This window comes from Tenrec ecaudatus, chromosome X (assembly GCF_050624435.1).
Source record: "Tenrec ecaudatus isolate mTenEca1 chromosome X, mTenEca1.hap1, whole genome shotgun sequence".
NCBI lineage: Eukaryota > Metazoa > Chordata > Mammalia > Afrosoricida > Tenrecidae > Tenrec > Tenrec ecaudatus.
The window spans coordinates 78,567,220-78,592,229 of NC_134548.1; the positions used below are offsets into that span (position 1 = coordinate 78,567,220).

At 41.3% G+C, this 25,010-nt stretch overlaps 1 protein-coding gene across 1 annotated transcript; it reads left to right on the forward strand.

Annotated features, from left to right (window-relative positions):
* Positions 1-12,892: 12,892 nt before the first annotated feature.
* On the forward strand, positions 12,893-22,462 carry DGAT2L6 (diacylglycerol O-acyltransferase 2 like 6). The gene is made up of 6 exons (XM_075538905.1): positions 12,893-13,001; positions 14,564-14,634; positions 15,139-15,343; positions 16,541-16,715; positions 20,964-21,175; positions 21,627-22,462. The coding sequence occupies exons 1-6, from the start codon at positions 12,953-12,955 to the stop codon at positions 21,779-21,781; spliced, it is 867 nt and encodes a 288-aa protein (XP_075395020.1). The 5' UTR covers positions 12,893-12,952; the 3' UTR covers positions 21,782-22,462.
* Positions 22,463-25,010: the final 2,548 nt, after the last annotated feature.

The following is a 25,010-nucleotide window of genomic DNA, read 5'->3' on the forward strand; positions in this document are numbered from 1 at the left end:
TTGCATCAGGTCCTCTTTTTCCCCCCTCCCTCCCTGTTCCCCTCTCCCTCATGAGCCCTTGATAATTTATAAGTTATTATTTTGTTATATCTTGCCCTGTCTGACGTCTCCCTTCACCCCCTTTTCTGTTGTCCGTCCCACAGGGAGGAGGTCATATTGTAGATCCTTGTAATCCATCCCCTCTTTCCAACCCACTCACCCTCTACCCTCACTGTATCGCCCCTCACATCTCCCTGACACTTGTGTATCATTTCCTCACAGATTCCTTTTAACTCACTCATTCATCTAACATACAAGTCAACCTGGTCAGCCCACTCATATTTCAAAACAGAGACGTGGGTTATAGTTCACTGGCTTTGTCATATCCTTTCCCAGATGTACACAACTACCCACCCACTCACAGGCCATACCGTGAAGTAAATGATTACAGAAAGCATATTATAAAGTGTAGAAACATAACTCAAGAATGAGGAGTAAGGGGAGTAGTCTTAATAAATTACGAGGACTAAGGAGAGAATAAGAAATACCTTTTTTAGGTGGATGAAGGGAGACCATGGACAGTGTAAGACATGAAAGAACAATAATAATATATAATTGATCAAGGTTTCATGAGGGAGGGAGGGGGGAAAAGAGCTGATACCAAGGGCTCAAGTAGAAAGAAATTGTTTTGGAAATGTTGATGGTAACATGTAAAAGTGTGCTTAATACTATTGAATGAGATATTGTTATAAGATTTATAAGAGCCCCCAATAAAATGATGTTTTAGAAAAGAAATACCCGTTTTAATCCAGTATTTTTTTCATTTTCTTTTCACACACACCCCTCCAATGCTTTCTCAGTGTCATTTGTTGCCACCAACCAAAAGTTTGTGACATGCTTTTTTGTATCCTGTGATGATAGACAAAGGAAAAACTGCTCTGTGTAGTGGAAACTGAGAACCAGTTTTTTGCACATGTATGCCAGGCCATCTTTGACAAATGTATGTGAAAGACTGGTGAACAAAGTCTTAAATTTTGGCTTCTTGTCTGAACTAGCAGCAAATCTCTCAAAGGAAGAACAAAGCAGCCATATCATAGGCCAGTCTAGCTCAGTGTGATAACAGGAACAATAATAATTGCTATTGTGTATTGAATACCTTCTATATATTAGGGAGACATCAAAACCTAAACGTACTGCCATTGAAGTGATGCCGACTCATAGTGACACTAATAGGACAGGGTAGAACTGCCTGTGAGTTTCCAAGACTAAATTTTTTATGGGAGTAGAAAGCTTTGCTTTCTTCCACAGAGCAGCTGGTGGTTTCAAACTTTGAATTTAGCAGCCCAATTCATAATCACTATGCCACCAGGGCTCCTAAGGGAAACACAAACCAAAGTGCTGTCTATTCATTCTAATTCATGGTAATGTATTGAATTTGGCAGTAAAACCATGAGGTTTTCTTTACTGTGGTCTTTATGGAAACAGATTGCCAGACCTTCTATGAGTACATTATGCCAATTGACCTTGGTGTCTCCTGAGATTATGGCCTTGAGCTTCAAGGACTCATTCTCTCAAGGTATATGGCTATATCTAAAAAAAATTTACACAATTTTGCCCCCTGTATACTCCACCACATACATGGATCTATTTGCAGCAAAGGTATAAATATCGATATACAAATGTCCTCTGTCAAACCTATGTATGTGTCCATATATACATGTGTGTGTATTTTTCCCCACTTTCTCTCCTCCATTTGTTTAGCCTGTGTGTCGATGCATGCATCGACTCATAGATCACCACTATCGAGGATTGTGTGTATAGCAGTATTTACCTCTGTTGCCATTAACTCTTGCTCACTTCCCTCTGCTTCCACCATCTTTTAATAGCCTGTCTATTATTGTATATTACCTTCTTTTCACCCCAGATAACACAGATTTAACCTCAAGCCAGTAACATACTCCCACCCACCCCCATTCTTTGTAACCATCAAATAATGTTTCTTCTGGTGCAAAAGCCTTTTCTTGACTTTTTACAATAATTATTGTGTTGGTAAGTGCCATCGAGTTGGTTCTGATCCATAATGACCCTCTGCACAACGGAAGAAAGCACTGCCCTGTCCTATGCCATCCTCACAAGTGTTCCTATGCTTGAAGCCATTGTTGAAGCCACTTATCAATCCATCTTGTTCAGGGTCTGCCTTTTTCTCACTACTGCTCTACCAAGCTTGATGTCCTTCTCCAGAGACTGGTCTCTCCTGAAAACATGCCCAAAGTATGCAAGACAAAATCTCACCATCCTTGCTCCTAATGAGCATTCTGGCGGTACTACTTCCAAGATAGTTTTGTGGGGTTTTTTGTTTGGCAGTCCGTGGTACTTTCAATCTTCTTCACCAGCACCACAACTCAAATGCATCAATTCTTTGGTCTTCCTTTTTCAGTGTCCCACTTTCACATGCATAGGAGGCAAATGAAAATACCAAGATTTGGATTGGACATACCTTAGCCCGTTTCGCTGCTCTAAAGAGGTCTTGTGCAGGAGATTTACACAAGGCAAGGCTTCTAATCTCCTGACTGCTGCTTCCATGAGTATTGATTGTAGATCCAAGCAAGACAAAATCCTGGACAACTTTCCACTGGGTCGTCATCCATTCTGGATGCTGCAATCCTTCATCTTCATCAGCAAGTCCTTTAGGTCCTCCTCACTTTCAGTCAGCCAAGTTGTGTCATCTGCACATCGTGGGTTAATAAGCCTCCCTTTGATCCTGATGCCACACTCCTCACATAAGCCAGCTTTTCTGATGATTTGCCCAGCATATGGATTGAATAAGTATGGTGACAGGATACAACCCTGAAGTACACCTTTCCTCATTTCCATGTTCTGTTTGCACAGCTGCCTCTTGATCGATGTACAAGTTCCACATGAACACAATGAGGTGTTCTGGAATTCCCAGTCTTCTCAAAGCTATCCAGTGTTTGTTATGCTCTGCACAGTCGATTGGCTTGGGAAGGTCAATAAAACACAAGTAAATATCTTTCTGGTATTTTCTGCTTTCAGCCAAGATCCATCTGCTATTCCTTGTTCCACATCTCTTCTGAATCTGGCCTGAATCTCTAGCAGCTCCCTGTTTATGTATGGCAGCAACCATTGTTGCATAATCTTCAGAAAAATTCTACTTACATGTGATATCAATGATATTCTATAATTTGAGCATTATATGGATTTATCTTTCTTGGGAATTGGAATGACTACAAATATGGATATCTTCCAAGTAGCTGTCGTCCAAGTTTTCTAGCAGAAACGAGTGAGTGCTTCCAGGGCATCATCAGCTACTTGAAACTTTCCCATTGGTATTTCATCAATTCCTGGAGCCTTGCTTTTGGCTAATGCTTTTAGTGCAGTTTGAACTTCCTTCAGCACCATTGGGGCTAGCTCATATGCTACCTCCTGCAATGGTGGAATGCTGACTACTTCCTTTTAAGTGCTTTCCAACCCGAGGAATCCATCCTCTGGCACTGTCTTTGACCGTGTTCCGCTTCCATTCATTAAACCTTCAATATTTGGCAATGCTATGCAAAAGGTTTTCAGCAGCTACTTGCTCCGCAGTGGGGAGTCAATTTCTTCATAGTCTGTTCATAGTCTAGAAGTTCTGCTGGCACCAGTTCACGTTGAGTGAACCTGCTGGCATTTGAAATGCCAATGGCATCGCTTCCAGCCTCACAGCAACACACAAGGCACCACGGTACGACATGCTGACAGACAAGTGGTGGTTTACAATATTCATGTCATGCAATATTTACCTTTTGTAATTGACTCATTTCACTCAGAATAGTGTCTTTCAAGTTGATCCAGTTATGAGGTGTTTCTCAGATTCATTGTTATTCTTTACCATTGTCTGTTTATTAATTCTTCCACTTATGGTTATTTCCATCTTTGTTTCTGTTGTGAGCAGTGCTGAAATGAACATGGGTGTGCATACATCTTTTTCGGCATAGCACTTATTTCTGTAGGATATATGCCAAGTAGATGAATTACTTTGTCATAGGATATTTGTATTTCCAACTTTTCAAGGACGCATCATACTTTTTCTACAGTGGTTACACCATATTACAGTCCCGCCAACTGTGTATGAGGGTTTACATACTGCTCACCAGCCTCTATTGTTTTATGTTTTGTTTTAGCGTGGGCAATACTGTTGGAGTGTTTTGATTTGCATTGCGTCGCTCTAATAGTTAATAATCTTGAACATTTCTTCATATGTTTCTTGACAGCCTGAATATCTTCTTTGATGACATATTTGTTCGTAATGTCTACCCATTTTAAAATCGACTTATTTATCTTTTTCTTACTGAGGTATTAAATTTTAGAGGTTATTCTCTTGTCTAATTTGCTATGGCCAGAAAACTTTTCACAGGATCTGAGTTTTTTCCTCTTGTGGTGAAATTTTTTGATATCTGCATGTGTTCAGTTTTTAGGAGGGCCCAGTCATCTAGTTTGTCTTCTGCTGTTTTTGTGTTTTTCATTGTTTCATAGTGCATTTATGCCATATGTTAGGGTCCATAAGTCTGTCCCTATTTTAAGTCTTTGATCCATCTTGAATTTATTTTTGTATGTTATGTGAGATACGGGTACTGGTTCATTTTTCTGTGAATGAATATCCAGTTTTATCACCACTATTTGTTAACAAAACTATCACTTCCCTATTGAATACATTTTTGCCTGCTGTCCATAGGTGCGTGGATTTATATTTTATAGTCTATGCCATTGGTCTGTGTGTATGCTGTTGTACTACTCTGGCTGTATTTTGAGATGTGTGAGGCCTCGTTCTTATTCCCTAGTAGCACTTTGCTTATGAGGTCTCTTTCCATAGCAGGTTGTACACAGGGCCTCGTAATGGACAAGCATAACTCAACTGAACTTATCCCATTCCTTTCCCTCTCCCCCACCACTTCTTCTTATTTCCCCATCACTCACTTGGTACTCATTCTGGGTAACTCAGAATTATTTTTGGCTTTTTTGTTCTGAAAACCAAACATTTCGTTTTCTGAATGAATCACTATGTGAATGAACCCCATCATGAATCACACTTCTTCAGGCAACTTTACAATAATCCATCCAATTTCTTTTCATATTCAAGTAACCTTATATTTAAAATACACAGAATCCCTTCACCTTAAAACAGCAATCATTTTGCTCTCATAACTCCTTTCATTGTATGATAGTAGAGATCATAATTTTATGAAATATATTAAATGTAGAGGTCTGCTTTACATTTTGCTTTTAAAAACAACATATCATATACTACAGACATGCCTTATTATGATTTTAATGACCTTTACAGACCACAACTTTGTCTATAACATTGATATATCACAGCTCACTTATCAGAGTTTAAACACTTCTGTTGTTTCCAGGTTTTTATAGTGTGTTCCTTTTTTGATTTAACCTAAGCAATTTACCTTTTTTGTGTACATAAAATTACCCACAAGGGATCAAGGAGAAGCTAGCAAGAGAGGCTGCCCTGCTGTAGGGTTGCTGAGTGGCTAATGGCCAAGAGAGGGAAGAGGACTTCAATAACCTAGAGTTCTTAGAAGGTGGTAGAGGTGAGGTCGACATTCACAAACGCTCATTCCCTCGCGTATGTTCCTTCCAAAGTCTGTACATTGGGAACCCAGAGGTACAATCCGAGAACCCGAGAATTACATGTTCACTAAACTTTGAAGAATGAGGAGACAGCCTGCGACCAGAGTAGGCTGGACCCAGGATAATAAAGTGGAAGAGGGTAGATACCCAATCTTGAAAGTGCCTTCAAGTTCTCCAGTTTGTATACGTTGTCTATATTGGCTATTTCAGACCTTTCCACATCGGTGCTTGATGTGTTCAGGGAGCTCTCTACAAAGAAGTGATATTAGAAAATCATGTGTCTCATTGGGCTTACTTCTCTGTTTTCCCCTACCAGGAATACATAATGTGAATTTATGTCTTGCCTGTGTCATACCCAGGCAGTGCTTTCTCTGGAAAAACACTTGCAGTCCTTTCATTAAGAATCTCCAAGAGGGGTCCAGACTTCAACCCACTGCTCCAAGATGTGAATGCAACACGCTGGCATGAAGTAGGGAACCAGTGGAGAGGTCTGAGGGACCGGCCCCAATCCCAACTACGTGGACACCTGGCCTTTCCCACAGAAGAATTTATTTCAGAGGACAGCACTGAAGCTGCAGCTCAGGGAGAGGGACATGTCTGATCAGAGCACATGGGAGCAAATGAAGGGCAAGGAAGAGAGAGTGAAGCACATCCTGGCCCACCAAGCCTTAAGGACAATATTCCTGCTCAGAGCAGCCAATCCACAGAGAAGACCATATGGCTGGCCCCACTATGAGACATGACATCCCTCACTGACCCATAGCCCTATGGGGGACAACACTGGAGACAGTATGGGAATTCCGCCCGATCTGATCCTACCACACCGAGGCAAAACACTAAGGGTGTGGAACAGAACAGCAAGGAGAACAGAGCATCGAAGTCCCCAGGGAATACCAAAATTAGACTTCGGGGCCAGAGCTTGAAGCTCCACAAACTCAACTGGAAAACACTCCTAAAGGCCAACAAACAGTCCTTGAACTAACTACGAGCTTTTCTTTTTTGTTGTTGTTGGTTTTTAAAATTTGTCATTGGCTTGTTGTTGTGTTGTTTTCTTTTGTTGCTTTGTTTTTCTCTGTCTTGTTTTTGTGCATGTTATAATCTCTGCAGGTCTTCTAAATAAGATAGGCTGGATGAACAATCTTGAGGAGAAATCAATGGGACTGATGGTTCCGGGGGGATCTAGGAGAGGGGGAGCTGGGGGGAAAGCAAGTGGTGTTAACAAACCCAGGGTCAAGGGAACAACAAATTATCCAAATCAGTGTTGAGAAAGGTGTAGGAGGCCTGGTAGGGCATGATCAAGGGTAATGTAACCGAGAGGAATTACTGAAACTTAAATGAAGGCTGAACATGATAGTGGGACAGGAGGAAAGTGAAAGGAAATAGAGGAAAGAGTTAGGAGGCAAAGGTCATTTATACATGTCCAAATAAAGTCATGTGCATATGTAAATACATTTATATATGAGGATGGGGAAATGGAACTATGTGCATATATGTATAGGTTTAGTATTAAGGTAGCAGATGGACTTTGGGCCTCCACTCAAGTACTCCCTCAATGCAAGAATACTTTCTTCTATTAAACTGCCATTCCATGATTCTCACCTTCCCGACACAATAGCTGAAGACAAAGCGGGTCCATAAGCAAATGTGGTGAAGAAAGTTCATGGTGCCTGGCTATCAAAAGATATAGTGTCTGGGGCCTTAAAGGCTCGAAGGTAAACAAGTGGCCATTTGGCTCAGAAACAACAAAGCCCACATGGAAGAAGCACACCAGCTTGTGTGATCACAAGGGGTCGAAGGGATGAGGTATCAGGCATCAAAGAACAAAATATCATAATATTGTGAATGAGGGTGAGTGCGGAGTGGAGACCCAAAGCCTATCTGTAGGCAACTGGACATCCCCTTATGGAAGGGTCACGGAGAGGAAATGAGCCAGTCAAGGTGCAGGGTAGCAATGTTGAAACACAACTTTCCTTCAGTTCCTAAAAGCTTCCTCCCCTACCCCACTCCCCACTATCATGATTCCAATTCTACCTTACACATTGGGCTAGACCAGAGGATGTACACTGGTACAACAGATAGGAACTGGAAACACAGGGAATCCAGGGCAGATGATCCCTTCGGGACCAGTGGTGAGAGTGGCGATACCGGCAGGGTGGAGGGAGGCTGGAGTGGAAAGGGAAAATTGATTACAGGGATCTACATATAACCTCCCTGGGGGATGGACAACAGAAAAGTGGGTGAAGGGACACATAAGACAGTATAAGACATGACACAATAATTATAAATTATCAAGGGTTCATGAGGGAGTGGGGAGCGGAGAGGGAGGGGGAAAATGAGGAGCTGATGCCAGAGGCTTAAGTGAAGAGCAAATGTTTTGAGAATGATGAGGGCAATGAATGTACAAATGTGCTTTACACAATTGATGTATATATAGATGGTTATAAGAGTTGTATGAGTCCTCAATAGAGTGATTTTTTAAAGAACGATCTCCTAGAGATGACTCTAGTATTGACTTCTGACCTGTAGTGCTTGTTCCTGCTCAGAAACCCCTTTTCTATGTAAGATGTTAAACATGATTGATGGAACAGATGCTACCCCAGGATGCCACCAGGACGTAACATTATATATCCTCAAATAATCTTTGTTAAATGTAGAATGTCAAGGAAGCTTCTGTTACACCCCATGGTATTTTGAACTCAATTGATTCAGACACCATGGTTGGTGGCCATCTATCATGTGTTCTGAGAAATCACCAAGTTCAACTCGACCAGTTCAGTTACAGTCTTTTCCTGTTGTTTTACAATGTGGGACATACACTTACGTTGTGTTTCTCTCTGTTTTCATAGCATCCATGCCTACACGTTATATTGCCCAACGGTGTTGCAACCCCTGAGTTTCCTCATCCTTCACATTCTAGGCATCTACTAGTTATCTTGGTTGGCCTCAAGGTCCTGATGTCTTCCCCTTTGTCCTTTTTGGTGCTTTACAGTGGTACATTGATATTACCTTTCCCGATTAAATATTCTTTAGTTCTTCCCTTGCTGGAAGGGCAAAATAATTAATAAATATCTTTATCTCAAGGTATCATTTGGAATATATATTTAATAAAATCGTAAACTGTAAAATCATACAGAGAGGTACACTACTGTACATTTTACCTAATCATGGAATTTGCAACAGTTGCAAAACAAAACAAAGGACAGTATGCATATGCGTCAGGCAGATAAGGCAGTGCGACCTGGAACTCCATATATGTGTGTAGGAAGTTGGAGTGGGGCAGAGATCAGTTTGGATTGGTGGAAAGGTTAGGACAACGTCAAATCCCAGCAGCTAAATACACTCGGTGATAAGTGATTAGAGCAAAGTACATGCAATTAACTCTGCTTAAAAGGCTCTAGCCTCTGTCAGGGCTTTTTGCCACAGCTCAATAGCACTGTGGCGATGGACTTCTTTCCTCGACTGGATCTTCAGGAGATCCTCCAAACCTTCTCGGTTGTGCATTGGATCCCATTCTATATATTTTTAGGTGAGTGAACTCTGGGCTGGAGGGCACATGGACCAGTACAAAAAGAGGCCAGGAATCTCCAGAGAAGGAAGGATCCACAGAGATTATTCTAGTGGGTCTCCTGACTCCAAAAATAAGTATGCCCCCCATCCAGAATGATTGCTACTGCTGCACTCACCACTATACTTCTCTTCTCTTAAGAGAGAGCATAAAAGCCGAGAATGAGCTTGGGGCCATTCTTGCTTAAAAGTCACCCTATCCTGCTCAGGACTTGCCCTCTATATAGCAGCTTAAGAGAGTCATGCTTGGGGGTGGGAAGTGGGAAAATGCCAGAGATATACATGTAAGGTGGTTTGCTAGCATTAAGACTATGGAAAGAGAATTATGGAAACTATGCGAGATTCCTGAATGCCTCATTAGACAGAATTTCTAGTCCATTTTCCCGTGAACTCAGAGCCCAGTAGTTATTAGTGCTGGCCAAACAGGCCAAAAAACTCAAGATTTGCCCAGCTAGAAACCAGGGCTTTGTGAAAACACAGAACATTGGGGATACTTTCTTTCACCTGCGTTTTGGCACAGAGGCAACAGATTGCAGAGTAGGGTAGTTTGGTAGAGTTGTGATCCCTGAACACATTAGGAGGCTGAGTTGAGATCATTACATGGAGAGAGAGACATGAAAACAAAGGTTTCCACAGGATTTTGAGCTAGGACCGAATTGAATGGAGTTAGGAGACTAATCTTTTATATTTGTAGAGCACTTTACACATTACAAAATGCTAGAACCTGGTGTCGAGCTGGAGGAAGAGGCCATGCAAAGATAGTTGTCTCGGGCCTCCCTCTGTCTATCCCAGTGATGTATAGCAGTGATTGAGCTGCAGAGAGAAGGAGCACCGCAGTTTGAGGTCTTTGTCCAAAGCAGTTTACTCTTGTCGTCTTCCTTTCTCCTGGCCTTCCAAGAATGCACTTGTAGGCTAAATATAAGGTAAAACATTCCTCTCTAATGGAGCATCTCGGGCTCATTAGGAACTGATGTCCTTACTTTCCATTTGTTTTATCTGATAGTAAAAAACTACTGTGACTTTTCTTTTAGTTATAATTTTGCATGACATTATCTATTCGTATCCTTATATTTTAAGCCTTCTTATACCTTGATGTTTTAGATATGCTTGTAAATATATGGCTGGATTTTTAAAAAATACAGTCTATTGATCATAGCACTTATGCTTAGAATGTACTTACAGTTAGAATATACTTGGGTTTAAATCTATTCTCACTTTTTATGTGTTCCACAAATTCTGGCTTTTGTTTCCTCTCTTTTATTTTTTCAGAGTATAATTCCATTAGTTTCTCTTTAGTCTTTTATTTTTATTTCTTTAGCTTTTATTGTGATTTGGGTGAGTTTACAGAGCAAATTAGTTTTCAATTCAACAATTCATTCACATTTTGTGTTGTGACATTGATTGCAATCCCCCAAATGTAACAGCCCTCTCCTCTTCGCTGGGATTTCTGTTTCCCTTTGTCCTTTCTCATTCCTTACTTCTGAGCTTTATCTCTGGGAAAAATCTGATCCTTAGAGTTCATACCATTCGATTGTTATAAGGAATTTGAACCTAGTCTTTTAGATGTTTGATATCCTGTTTCTGCTTTTTTGTTTGTTTGGTGGTTAACAACTGTTATTGAGCAAATACGCGGGTCTTGCACTGTCCTTGATGAGACTACAACAGTGAATCAAGCACAGGCCTGATTCTCTCTTAGCAGAGATAAGCCATTCATTCATTCATTGCTCAAAGTTTATGTGCTAGTACAGAGGCTTGTTTTAGGTCCTAGACATACACATAAATCACTGCAATGTTTATCCAAATATAAATAACTTTTGGTTAGGCTTTTTTAGGACTTATTGATAAATGAAAAAGATCAGATATAAGAAGCACAACTAATCCATCTAACATCATATTTACCATATATACTCATGTATAAACCGAGTTTTCCAGCACATTTTCAATTCAGTTTTTAGGGTAAAATATTGGCTGATATTCAGCTTGGCTTATACTTGAGTATATATGTAAGTAGCTTTATAAATATTGACTAAATATTAATAATTTAGTTTACTTAGTATTAAAAATAAGGAGTCATGGTGGTGTAGTGGGTTCTGAGCTGAGCAGTAAACACAAAGTCAGTAGTTTGAACCCACCATCCATTCTGAGAGAGAAAAGTGAGACTTTTGCCCCCCAAAAGATTTACAGCCTGAGAAAGACTCAAGGGTGGTTTTACTCTGTTCAATAGCATTACTCTGGGTCAGAATCAAGTTGATGCCTGTGAGTTTGGTGTTGGTTTATTATTAAAAAGAGAAAATATTCATTTTTATGTATGTACACTATGGTTGGTAAAGTGAAAGGTCAAAAGAAAAGAGGAAGATCATCAATGAGATGGATTGGCACATGGCTGCAACATGGGCTCAAACATTAATAATAATTGTGAGGATGGTAAAGGACCAGGAGCTGTTTCCTTCTCTTATACATAGGTTCACTATGAGTCAGAACTGACTGGACAGTATCTTGTAACAACATGAGTATATATGTATTCAATCAGTCTATAGACATTTGTTGAACATTTATAGTTTACCAGGCACTATTCTTAAATACGGAGGATTAAAAGAAAATTTATTTGAAGCAAGGTATAAAGAAAGGGGACACTTAGACTACTGTTGATTAATTATGATTGTTATTTAAATTTATCTGAGTGTCCTTCTGAAGCATAACTGGGACATTTGCTCCCCTCTTGAATGGGAATCAGAGGTAGTAAAACTTTAGTCCTGGCAGATGTCTCATAATAAAATTCCTTCCACCATTATTTCTTATTGAATGAGGATACTAAGAACAATCCTCCCACCCAATTCAGAGAATTCAGTGTATCACTAAGTTTTCTTTTACCTCATAGCAACATTTAAAAAAGAAATTTTCATTCATCTTTTTCTTGCTTTTTTCATTCATGTCCAAAATAAAAGAGCTAAACCTGCTGGTAGGTCATTCTTGAATTTCTTCCCCTTTTGAGTTTCTTCCCATTTTCTGAAGGTTTCATTCACCTTGGCCAAACAGGCCATTCTCTTTGCTAGGTCTTTTTAAAATTCACAATATGTGTACATAGCTCCCCTTTCTCATGAATGAAGGATTAAAAATCAAATTCACTTCCCACTGCTGTGAGATGTAGCATGTTTGCACTTCTCAGCTTGACGTCGCCCTATGCAAACAAAATTGTCCCCATTGGATCCTTTGGGTCATTATGAACAGGACAAAACAAAATACAGTAATGCACTTTCTAAACCATGTCCTATTCTTAACATCAATTAGCCTTTACACTGCAGGCAACCTCTTTTCACTGGTTTATGATTACTCATGGAGTCAACAAAGGAAGGAAGGTTTCAAGCTTTTAGAAAGGATTTCCTGAAGACCAAGGATAAGAATGCCTGTCACCAGCCAGAGATATTCTTTTGCCTTGGTGAATAATGCTGCTCTTTGATCCCAGCTAAGGGCAGACTCTGAGAACTTCCTAAACTCTCTGTTTCATCAAGGAAGATTTCATCCATCGAGGAGACCAGGCCAAGGGCTCAGAGGTCAGTTCTGACCACAAGAGGTAGGCTGATGGGAGAAGAGGAAGAGGAAAAGCCCCACAACAGCTTTAATTCACCCGTTCAGAGAGATCAGGGTTTTGAAAGTTGTGCTGACACTTGAAGGGCCCTAAAGAACATAAACCTTTTGTGTCCTTTCAGGAATAATTCCTATTTTATTTGTGCCGTACCTTCTCATATTCACAAAGTTCTGGACCTTGGCCATGTTCTGCTTAGCCTGGCTTGCCTATGATTGGAACACTCACAGTCAAGGTAAGGAGAAGTAGTAGAACCGTGGTACTGCCTGTCTGTGACAAATAAAAATCATGCCAGGGCCTAGAGTGAGAAAAAGGTAGATCAAGAGAATGGGAGAGGTAGACAGAAGAAATGAGGAGAGAGGGATGAAAAACAGGAGGGACGAAGAGAAGAGCAAAGCTCAGCAGAGACAAAGGTCTCTGTCATATTGCCCAGAAAAAAATCAGGGGGTGGGGTTTTTTAAGGCACATGACCCAACCTTAGGCTGTCTCTATTTCTGGCTGGTTCCTTATACCTTGGAGATTGGATTCAGAGCCAGTATCTATATGAGGAGGTACCAAAAAAAAAACTTGGATTTTATTTCAAAGCTTTGTATGTATGTATGTATGTATGTATTTAAACAAAACAAGCTTATCACCTTCAAAGTACTCTCCATTAAACTTAATACATTTGTCAAATCTGCAATTCCATTCTTGGAAACATTTTTCAAACTCATCTGTTTGGACAGCTGACAACACCTCCCTTATTTTTTTTTCACTTCTTTTATGTCATTACCTCACTGTCCTTTCATGTCCCTCTTCGTGTCCCTTTTGTTTTGTGGAAACAAAAGGAAGTTACACAGAGTGAGATCAGGTGAGTAAGATGCTTGGGGCAAGAGAGACATGCTGTTTGTTTGGTGTTTTTTTGTTGTTGTTTTTTTGCCAAAAACTCGCTTCCTGAGATGGCTTTGTGAGCAGTTGAATTGTCATGGTTGCAAAACCAGTCCCCTGTCTGCCACAAATCAAGCATTTTTGTCGTACACTGTTACACAATCTTTTTAGAACATCTAAATAGAAAACTCCAAAGGAACTACAAGTGAACATTTTTGTCTGTTCAGGAAGTTGATGGATGTCCAGAATGAGGTTTGTCATCAATCAACAATCAACATTTTACTTTTTTAGAAACAAGAAAACTTACTCATACACTAACGGTTTCTGGGACATTTTTCCTGAGCAGGAATAAAATGTCACAGCTGCATGCTGTTCTATTAAATTGGTCATCAAAAATACAAAACAAAACAAGGTTTGAGTAAAACTGCTTTTATGAAAAAAAATTCACTGTGACCAGAGAGAAGCTTCCCAGGTGATGCCACTGGGCGCACTAACTCAGAGAGAGTTCCTTGATGCTCACCTAGTGGGAAATATGAGTACTGCGAAAGGTCCTCTGGGTGGAGCTTTTTCCAGGTTATGGGGGGTACCCCCTTGTATCTCTAGGGAGGCCTGGTGGTGCAATAGTTAAAACCTCAGCTGCTAACCAAAATGTTAACAGTTCTAACCCACCAATAGCTAAAAGAGAGATGTGACAGTCTGCATTTTGGAAATCCTGTGGAGACAGTTCTATCCTGTCTTCTAGGGTTGCTATCAGTTGAAATCAACTCTACATCAAGGAGTATGTATATCTTTGAGCCCTAGAAGTAGGGAAGTGTAATAAGGAAGCCCCTTCTATGACCGAAGGGCTTCAGGGGAAAACCTTTACCTCTGAGAGATTATAGAGAGATTGGCATGGGGCCAGCTATTCATTCCTTTTCTCTGTACCCACAGGTGGGAGGCGTTCAGCTTGGGTACGAAATTGGACACTCTGGAAGTATTTCCGAAATTACTTCCCAATAAAGGTAACTACCCTTCCTCTGGGTGCTCAGTCCCTCTTGCCCATACTCTTCCTCTTTCTAAGCTTCAAGCTTGCAAAAGGTTTTGGTAGCCAGCAGTGAAAGTCAAGGCCCAGGGTTTTAAATCAAAGCAGAGGTTCAAGATGAATGGGCATGCGGGGGTGTGGAGGGGGATGTGGAAAATTGCCTTTCCCCACAGTGGAAAACTGTAGCTGAGGCCTTTCTGAGTATCATGACCGTTGTCAATCCTTGGATCATGACGACATCCCAATTAACATGGATTTGGGTCTCCCCAAGGCAAACCAGAAGAAAGATGAGGCTTTCTATTCCCTTAAAGATTTGCAGACTCTAAACCCACAAGGGCAATTCTACTCTTCCCTATAGGGTCACTGAGAGTTGGAATTAACTTGATGGCAGTTAAGGGAAACAGGCTGACTGCTGGGGCTTGAATCTACGTCTCCAATCTTCCTTCTTCTTATCCAATATTCTGACTCAATCTCCTTTCACTAGCTGGTGAAGACTCATGACCTCTCTCCAAAACATAACTACATTATTGCCAACCACCCCCATGGAATTTTTTCTTATGGTGTCTTCATTAACTTCGCCACTGAGGCTACTGGCTTTTCTCGGATATTCCCAGGCATCACCCCCTCTCTAGGGACTTTGGAGGGGATATTCTGGATTCCACTTGTGAGGGAATATGTTATGTCAATGGGTGAGTATAAAATTCATCCGATTCTCTGATCCACCTCGGGGCCCCAGCCCTAATAAGCCCATATAGTTCAACTCTCATTCTCTGCTTAGTAGAAAATGACTCTGAAAAACACTGAGCCAGGAGTATAGTACCAAGTATCAACTTCTATCCAAGATTTGGGAGGCAGGGTTGGGCAGCAGTATAAGTTATTGGCATTACTAAGAGTCACAAAGCATCCTTTTAAAGGAGGAACCAGAAGTCTTGAGTCCAACCAAGGTCAAGCCAGTTGGAACATAGAAGGTTAAATCCAAGTGTCCAACCCAAACACAAGGGAAATAAAGCATGACTGGGGCTTCTCAGAGGAACTTTTTCTGGGATGTCAGTCTAGTTCTTTTGATTAGTCATTAGTCATTCCAGAATGTCTTAAAGATATTTTAAAATACAGTATGCCAACTTGTGTACTTGTGGCTCATGCACTTCATCTCCTGGGAAATCCTTCACCCTTTCATAAGACACCAAGAAATAAAGGAGAGGAAACAGAGTTTAAGACAGCTTCCTCATGACACACCTTAAGCCAGAGCATGTGACAAATCTCCTTCTTTCTGATGAATACCCATCTTTCTGGACACTAGTAAACAACTGAAACCAAACATGTAAAGACAAGATACAGGTTTCTGGGGAGACGAGGTGAGACCATTTGAGTCCCTAAGGCTGTTGTTTGTTTCTTCTTCTTTCTGAAGTTTTCATGGCTCTGGGGTAGGGGTCTCTTAATGACTGAGACATGAGACTATTTCTACCATCACAGAAATAATGGAAGACCATTCACACTGGACAAAAATGGGAGATGAAATGAAGAAAGACTCTTAACTATTGTTGAACAACAGGACACCACCTTTATTTTATTGTTCACCTGCACTTCAATTTGGTTTTGACTATTCACCTAGGTCTACCTACTCCAGAAGCCCCAGCTATGGCTCCACTTAAGCAGATTCTCATTGGGAGAAAACAAGTTGGTGGTTGGTAATCTTTGATCAGAGTGAACTCTAGAGGGCCTCTAGTGCTTCCCAGTGAGCAGAGTGGAGGAGAGTAGTGATTCATGGGTAGAAACAACAATAGTCATGAAGCAGAATTGTCTCCAGTAGGAAGAATCCACAGGAAAGCCTTACCCCATCCTCAGGCACTAAGTTTGTTATGTCACTTGGCTCTTCGGTTTCACAGGTTTGACTCCAGTAAGTGAATTGGCTTTGACCTACATGCTGACCCAGAAAGGCTCAGGCAATGCAGCGATTATTGTGGTAGGTGGAGCTGCCGAATCCCTCCTTTGCCGACCAGGAATCTCCACCATCTACCTCAAACAGCGCAAAGGCTTTGTGAAGTTGGCACTGAAGACTGGGTACGTTCTGATGTTCTTTTGCTAGGGTGTCATAAGCCCACTGTAACACTTCTCTGGGATGGCACCCTTCCTGAGAAACCTGTTAAAGGGGACCCCTTTCACTTCAATTGTCATTTCATTTAGAGCAAGTGTTAATGTCTTTATACTGTGTCTTAAGGGAATTTGGAGCACCAGACACATTTTAGTGGGCACCTTTCTTACTTGAGCTTGGAGGAAGAACAACAGAAGACCCTTTACGTTTTGCGAATTAATCTGGCTGAGGAACTAGGGTAGGTGAACTTGACTCTAAATCAACCTATTAGCCCATTAGTCTACCAAAGGCCTGCAACAATGGGGATCACATGGGTAAAGAACACATGGTTATTACCCTCAAAGAGCGTACAAGCTGGTTTGAGAAATGGCATGAATTTCTTCAGTAATTATTGAACCATCAGGCATAGTATAGGCAATAAGGATAAAAATATCAATAAAACTTGATCCCTGATTTTAAGGAACTCACAGTACAATGGGGAAAACAGATGGACACACATATAATTACAAAATATATCCAGGGCCCAACTGCTTCTTACCAATTTGATTAGCATCCCCTAGTTAAACTACCATTATTTTTCCCATGGATTAGTACTTCCTAATTGGTCTCCAGGCTTCTGTACCTACTTCCTTCACCTCAATAATCTATTCTCAGCTGCATCCAGGGTGATCTTATTAAAGCCTAATTAGATCATGTCACTACTAAAAATGTCCTTTTACATCCCCTCACAGAAGGGTCACAAGGGAGCGATGAGTTAACCAGAGTGCAATATAGCACTGATGAAACACACAATATTCCTCTGGTTCTTTGAGGCTTCCTCATCCCCCACTATCATGACCCCAGTCCTGCCTTTCAGTTCTGGCCTGGACAGGAGTGTGTACACTGGTACAGATAAGAGTTCAGGTTACATGGACTCCAGGTCATATAAACCCCTCAGGAACAGAATTGAGAGTAGCAATACCAGGAGGGTAGGGAAAAGGTGCAGGGAGGAGGGGAGGAAGGGGGAAACCACAATGATAGATGCATAATCCGCCCCCTTGGGGGGGATGAACAACAGAAACGTGGGTGAAGGGAGACAGCAGTCAGTTTAAGATATAAAAACAATAATAATTTATAATTTATCAAGCGGTCACAAGGGTGGGAGGGAGGGAGGGGAAAAAGGAGCTGATACCAAGGGCTCAAATAGAAAGTAAATATTAGAAAATGATGATGGCAACATATGTACAAATATGCTTAATATGATTGATGTATGGAATGTTATAAGAGCTGTAAGAGCCCCCAATAAAATGATTTAAGAAAAAAAGATCAACAATCTAGGAAGGAAACCCAGCACAGGGTCTCTATGAGTTAAAATGCAATCAATAGCAGTGGATTTTATTGACAAGAGAAGTTGAAAGATTAGATCAGAACCTTAAGAGGTGGTACATTTATGTTAATGAGGGAGGAACAATTTTGGAAAATAAGATGAAAATAGACAACTGGAAGAATGTAATCAGTAACTAAATTATACATGGACTCATTGCTGAATTAATATCTGAGGAATATATGCTCAATATGACAAAATAATAATTTTAAAATTATCAAGGGCTCATGAGGAAGGGGGGAGCGGGGAGGGAGGGGCAAAAAGAGGACCTGATGCAAAGGGCTTAAGTGGAGAGCAAATGCTTTGAAAATGATGAGGACAAAGAATATATTGCTGTGCTTTATACAATTGATGTATGTATATGTATGGATTGTGATAAGAGTTGTATGAGTCCTTAATAAAATGTTTTTAAAAATAATTAATAAATACATAACAATAATATTGAAGAGCGGCTGAAGGATATATGTGATGCCTTTTAAACTTAAGCACTACTATATATTATTTATGGAAAATATTTAGGTAGTAAGTTATGGAAACAAAGCCAGAAAAGATCTTCACTGATTTCAAGGTTTGCTATTTTCCCTGGGAATGGAGGGAAACGAAAGGCCAGGACGACATAAACAGAACCTGTCATGTTTATTTCTTTACCTAAAAAAATGTATTTCATAGTCTTAATTATTAGTAGTGAATTCAAGGTGTCTGTCATATTAGTCTACCTACTTTTCTGTATGCACGAACTATTTCAAAATGTAAACCTTTTAAAATTAAAAAGATAACAAAAAGGGCCCTAGAGAAAAAAAATAATTATTAAAATTATACATATTGTACAAATAAAATAAAACTGTCCTTATGACTCCCGTTTTACTCAGAGCAAAAGCCAAACTCTTTACAAGTGCTTGCAGGACCCCAAATGATCTAGTCTCCAGCTCATCTGACCTCATTACCCCCTTGCCTGCTCTGTTACAGCAACACTCGCCTCCTTGCTGTCAAACAAGCCACAAAATCCTGCCTTAGTGCCTCTGCCCTGTTTCTTCTGCCTAGAATACAAGTCCTCTAAATAACTGCTTGGCTCATTTTTCTACCCTCTTCAACTCTTTTCTCAAATATCATCTTCTCAATAAAGTCTACCTTAACCATCCTGCTCTATCCCCGCCCCCATTTCACTTACCACTGGCTCAATATAATCTGTTTTATTTATGTATTAATCTTTATTGTTTATTGCTTATCTTCCCCTAAAAAAGGGTAAACTCCATGAGAACAGAAGTTCTGTATTGATATGTTGTATTCACTGACGTATTCCCAGGGCCTAATACAATGCTGGCACATAGAAAGAACGCAAATATTTGTGAGCTAAATTAAGTGTTACAATGGAAATATGTTCAACGTGCTATGGGAGCACTGATTGATGGAAAGACTTTGATGTGTAAGTAGGTGACGTCATAATTGCACATTGAAATATTAGTAGAAATTATGTCAGCCCTGTGACAGTCCCTTGGGATTCAAAGATGAATAAGTAAAGTTTTCAGCTTTGATTGGCTTGCCATCTACAGAGTGAGTCAAACATGTAAGCCGATAATGGCAACAGAGGATTATGGTAGTGTTGGTGTCAGAAAGAGGAAGTACTAGATAAGAGGTTCTTAGTCCACACTAAGGAGCCCTGGTGGCATAATGGTCATTAACCATTGGGCTGCTAACCACAGGTGAGAAGTTAGAAACCACCAACCATTCTGAGGGAGAAAGATGAGGCATTTCACTGCTTTAAGGAGTTACAGTCCCAGAACTCCATAGGGACAGTTCTATCCCCTCCTATGGGGTCACTATGAGTTGGAATTAACCTGATGGTAGTGAGTTGAGTGAGAATCTACACTAAATAGATTCGAGGTAGTCAAAGTAAGTTGCTTCAAGGAAATGAAATAGGTACTGAGCATTGGACAGCAAAATAGAATTAGCCACATGGAGACAGAGGGAGGAGTTACAAGCAGCGAGAGCCTTATATAAAAAGAAACATAGATAACATAGGCAGGAAGGAGAAGTGACAGAGCAAGAGCATAAAGGCCACACTAGGCAACATAGTAGATTACGCATCTGTCACACTGTGGTGGTTTGCATGTTGCTGTGGTGCTAAAAGCTGTACCTCTTGTATTTCAAACACCAGCAGGGGCCCCATGGTGAGCAGCTTTCAGCCTAAGACAGACTCCGAAGAAAGTCTTGGTGAATTGAAATATTAATAAAAATTATATCTCGACCCTGTGACAGGCCCTTGGAATTCAAAGAAAGTCTCCATCTTTGATTGGCTTGCCATCTCCTGGCTAAGAATGAATAAAAAGAAAGACTTGGTGATCGGCTTCCAAAAATTAGCCAATTGAAACCATAGGGATCACAACAGAATATTGTCTGATGGAGTACTATATTAGTCCCTTAGGTTGAAAGGCACTCAAAATACACAGTGGCCACAACAAGGGGCTAGAACATACCAAGGATCATTGAGATTATCAGTCTCCAACAATGTTTTCTTGTTGTTGTTTAAGCCAACTTGACAAATAGCAATAACAAAGTTGCTCTAAGCAAAAGCATGATATGCAGTTAGGAAGAACACTTTGGATGTTGGATGCAATGAAGTCAATTAGATAATCTGAGATTAATTTTTTTACATCATAGGACAAGGAGGAGCAGATCCCCTTAATGAGTTCAGTCTGAAGGATAGGATATGGCAGGAATGAGCCATGAGGTTAAAGATGCTTGGATGCTTGGTTTCTTATGCTGTAATTGGGAGATTGGACAGGTTTCCCACCTTAGAGAGGGTTTTGCTGGGATGCTTCTTTGGAAAGCTCATACTCTCACCTACTCTTTGCAGAGCATACCTTGTCCCTTCCTACTCCTTTGGAGAGAATGATGCTCACAATCAGACGACTTTTCCTGAGGGCACATGGATAAGATTCTTCCAAAAAGGCATCCAGGAAAACGTCAGAAAAATCCTGGGTCTAAATTTGTGTACCTTCCATGGACAAGGCTTTACTCATGGATCCTGGGGCCTCTTGCCTTTCAATCGTCCCATTACCACTGTTGGTGAGCTTTCCAGTACCTGCAAACCAACCTTGTCCTTGACCTTCCCCTCCCCAGGCTATCCATCAAGTGCCAGCAGACAGGATCATAATGGAAATTCCAGTGGGTGTGATTGATGGCAAAGTGGGAGAACAACTAAAAAACTAAGGATTGTGGCCATTGGAAGAGTGGGGGGGGTGAGTTCAATTGCTGCTATTACAGCATTATTACTTATACACATTGTTTCAGTGTTCTTTGGAACTCACTATGATTCTTTTTAAAAGGCATGGGATTATGTGATGGGAGAATAAAGGACAGGCTGAATCTGGAGCAGAGAGAAAGAAGGAAGGAGAGAGTCCCCAGATACTGATGTTCAGAACTCATACCCGAGGGATGGATAATTTGGATAATAGGCACGGAGGTTGGGAGGGGAGGTAGGTCATGGACGCTGACCCTTGTTTCTTCTTCCTCATAGTTGGGGAGCCGGTGCCAGTCCCCAGGATTCTGAAGCCCAGCAAGGAGACGGTGGACAAGTACCACGCACTCTACATCAATGCACTGCGTAAGCTGTTCGACCAGCACAAAGTTCAATACGGAGTCCCCGAGACACAGGAGCTGACAATCATATAACGGGAGCTTGACTCCCGTATGACCGAACCCTCACAATCAGGAGGCATCCACATAGGGTCACAGGCAGGAATGCTTGGGGATAGGGAAGTTCAGGGGAAGTGAATATTTTTAATGTGGCTCTTCTAACCCAAGTCTCTAATTCCCACCAAATGACCTTTCCCTCTGTGGGTCTGGTAAGAAGATGAGGGGAGGTACTGATAGGATTCACCTGTGAGTAATTAAGAACAGGATTCTCTAAAGTGTCATCCTGCCGTGTATTAAATGAGCCCTCTGAGAAACAGGAGGAAGGATCTCATTACCAGCAAGAGCCAGCGAAATTACCAGTGAAATCTCTGCAGTGAACCTTCTGGATCCAGATAACAGATACACCATCAGGGGATCCGGAGCAGAACCAGGAGCCAGAGCATGAACTTCCCAAAGTGATGAACTTCTCAATCCACGGAGCAAGTTAAGCTTGAGCTTTCGTGCAGCAGGTTGGGTTGTGGAATGGGGTGCCTCTGGACACTTAATTCAGGGAGCTGGTTTTGCTGACCTGTGGAAGTGGAGCTGAATGCCTTCGGGTTGAGACTTACAGCAGAGTGGTATGCCCCTTTGAGCATTTATTAGCAGATCTGAAACTGGTACACAACTAACCCGAATATTTCTAACTGGCAGTACAACTTGTTAACTTCCTTAGTAAACCTTCTAATCATGAATTTTGTCCTGTGAGTTTCTGTATAACCATTTCAAAGAATATTAGCACCTGGAGGTAAATTATAGGACATTAAGTCATCGCAGGAAGGACCCAGGGAGAATCTTAAGAGATGACAGGAGCGAAGTCAGAAAGTACTCAATTGGTTCCAGAAAGGATATTTAATTCCAAGTGTCTGAGATAGGCTGTAGAGAAGAAACTAACAGGGTGAAGGAGAGGGTTTGGATGTGTGGGCTAGCACAGGAGATGCTCTTTCATCCTTGGCTTTGCTAAGCAGTTAGCCAGTTTAGAAAGCAAGGTCTCCTTTTTGAAAAAAAAAATATATTACTCTATATTATATAGTTATCACTGATCAGAGTAACAAGAAGTCAAAGAACACTGTGTCCCTTCCTCTTAATCCTGAGTCAAACCAGGTTTAGGCTTAGAGCTCAGTCTGGGCCAAGGGTGATTTGTTTCCTCCAAGGTCCTTTATTTGCAACTGGGGCACTTCCTTAAGCCCTTGACTATGGACTGCTGTCACAAGCAGTTAGGCTTCTCTCAGGAGTGATAAGATTCTAGACTTTAATGTAGAATAAAGCTCTACATTAAAAAACTAAATACAAGAATTGACTATTTCCTAATGCTCTGTGGTTCGCTTTTGAACGAGCTTCTCACAAATCTAAGATTTTCTCTTTGGGCCAGAAATACAGTCTGTGGGGAGCTATATTCCTCTTCTCTGTCCACCACATTGCCCCTGGTATATTGCCCTATAGCCACATAACTCCTGACAGAAAGGTAAGAGAATGGAACTAGAGCTTTTGTACCCTGTAGAAGAGAAGCAAAGCCACAGACACTGCTACAGGTACCCACTGAGTACCCATCTCTCCTGATGCCACACAGCTACCTTAGGTATGAGGGAGTGTGGTGAACAGCATTGGAGGTAGACATAAATGACCTCCTCTGGCTTTATTGCCATGAGGCATGAGTCAGACATGCCTTCATGGTCCATCCTTGCTACCTATTCTGATACCAACAGGTCCTACGTTGCCACTCTGCATCTATGCTGATTTGCTAATTCGTTGTAGGGGCTACACAAAACTCATAGATAATACTCACAATTAAGGAGTATTATTAGAAAAATAAATAGGTTACCACAAGTTAGAATACAGTCATTGATCTCCTCAACCAATAGCCAAGTTTCTCTCTGGTTTTCAGCCTCTCAGCCACATGGTCCCTTGGCCTTTGCTTCCATGGGCCAGGAAGGCAGCCTACCTGTCACTCTGTCCCACAGTTCCATAGTCTCAGGCCACATGAGAAGATATCCCACAGTCTCAGGACTATTACTCTGTGTCTCCATGCCACCATATCTAATGTGTCTGATCTCAGTGGCCTCTGCCACTTCAGACAAAGGTCTTGAACTTGCTCACCCAAGGTCCTCGGGGTTTCTCTGCTTCTGCCTCTGCTTCAAAGATTATTGTTAGGAGCTATTGTGTTAGTCTGTGTAGACGAGAGGAACAAATTCATAGACACAGTCATGCGTATAAGAAAGAGCTATACATACAAGAGCAGTTGAATATTGATAAAATATCCCAGCCCAGTCCAGACCAAGTCCATAAGTCCAATATTAGCCCATATATCTGATAGTAATCTCTAAAGTCCTTTTCAGACTCACGAAACGCATGCTATGATGCTGAATGCAGGAAAATCACAGGCCAGTGGGTGGGAAGTCTTGTGGATCCAGTAGGGTTGTAAGCATCTCAGTGCTGACAGGGGTCTCTACATGGCTTCTTCAGTTCCCAGGGCATTGGGTCTATCAACGTAGTGTCATGTGTCTTCTCCTCAAGGAGTCAGTCCTGTCAGTAGAGAGTCTCTAAGGGAGTGAGCTGAGAGGGAGGAAGTGTGTCTCCCCGCTCCAAGGAGGAAATCCAGGAATTCCCAGAATTCTCAGTAGGCCATGCCCACACAGAGTCCTCATTTGCTGTGATCTGATTGACAGACTAGAATCCACCCCTTCACTCTTAACCCTCTCAAGTCCCAAATTGACACCAGATTATGTAACTACCCCAGCCATCAAGTCAGTTCTGACTCATAGTGACAACACAATAAAACACTGCCCTGTCCAATGCCATCCGCTCAACTGTTCCTATTCTGAGCCCATTGTTGCAGCCAATGTGTCAATCCATCTCATCGTGAGCCTTCCTTTTTCTCTCTGCCCCACCATTTTACCAAGCATGATGTCCTTCTCTAGGGCCTGGTCTCTTCTGACAACATATCCAAAGTATGCAAGACAAAATCTCACCATCCTTACCTCTAAGGAGCACTCTGGTCACACTACCTCTTCTCCAGCACCACAATTCAAATGCACTGATTCTTCTTCAATCTTCCTTATTCAATGTCAAGCTTTCATTTGCCTATGAGGCAATTGGAAATACCATGGCTTGAATAATTAATACCTTCGTCTTCAAAGTAATACCCTTGTTTTTCAATATTCTCTTTTTTTTTTTTTTGAGAAAGGAGAAGGGAGAGGGGAGAGAAGCCAGGGCCTGCCAGAAGCTGGCT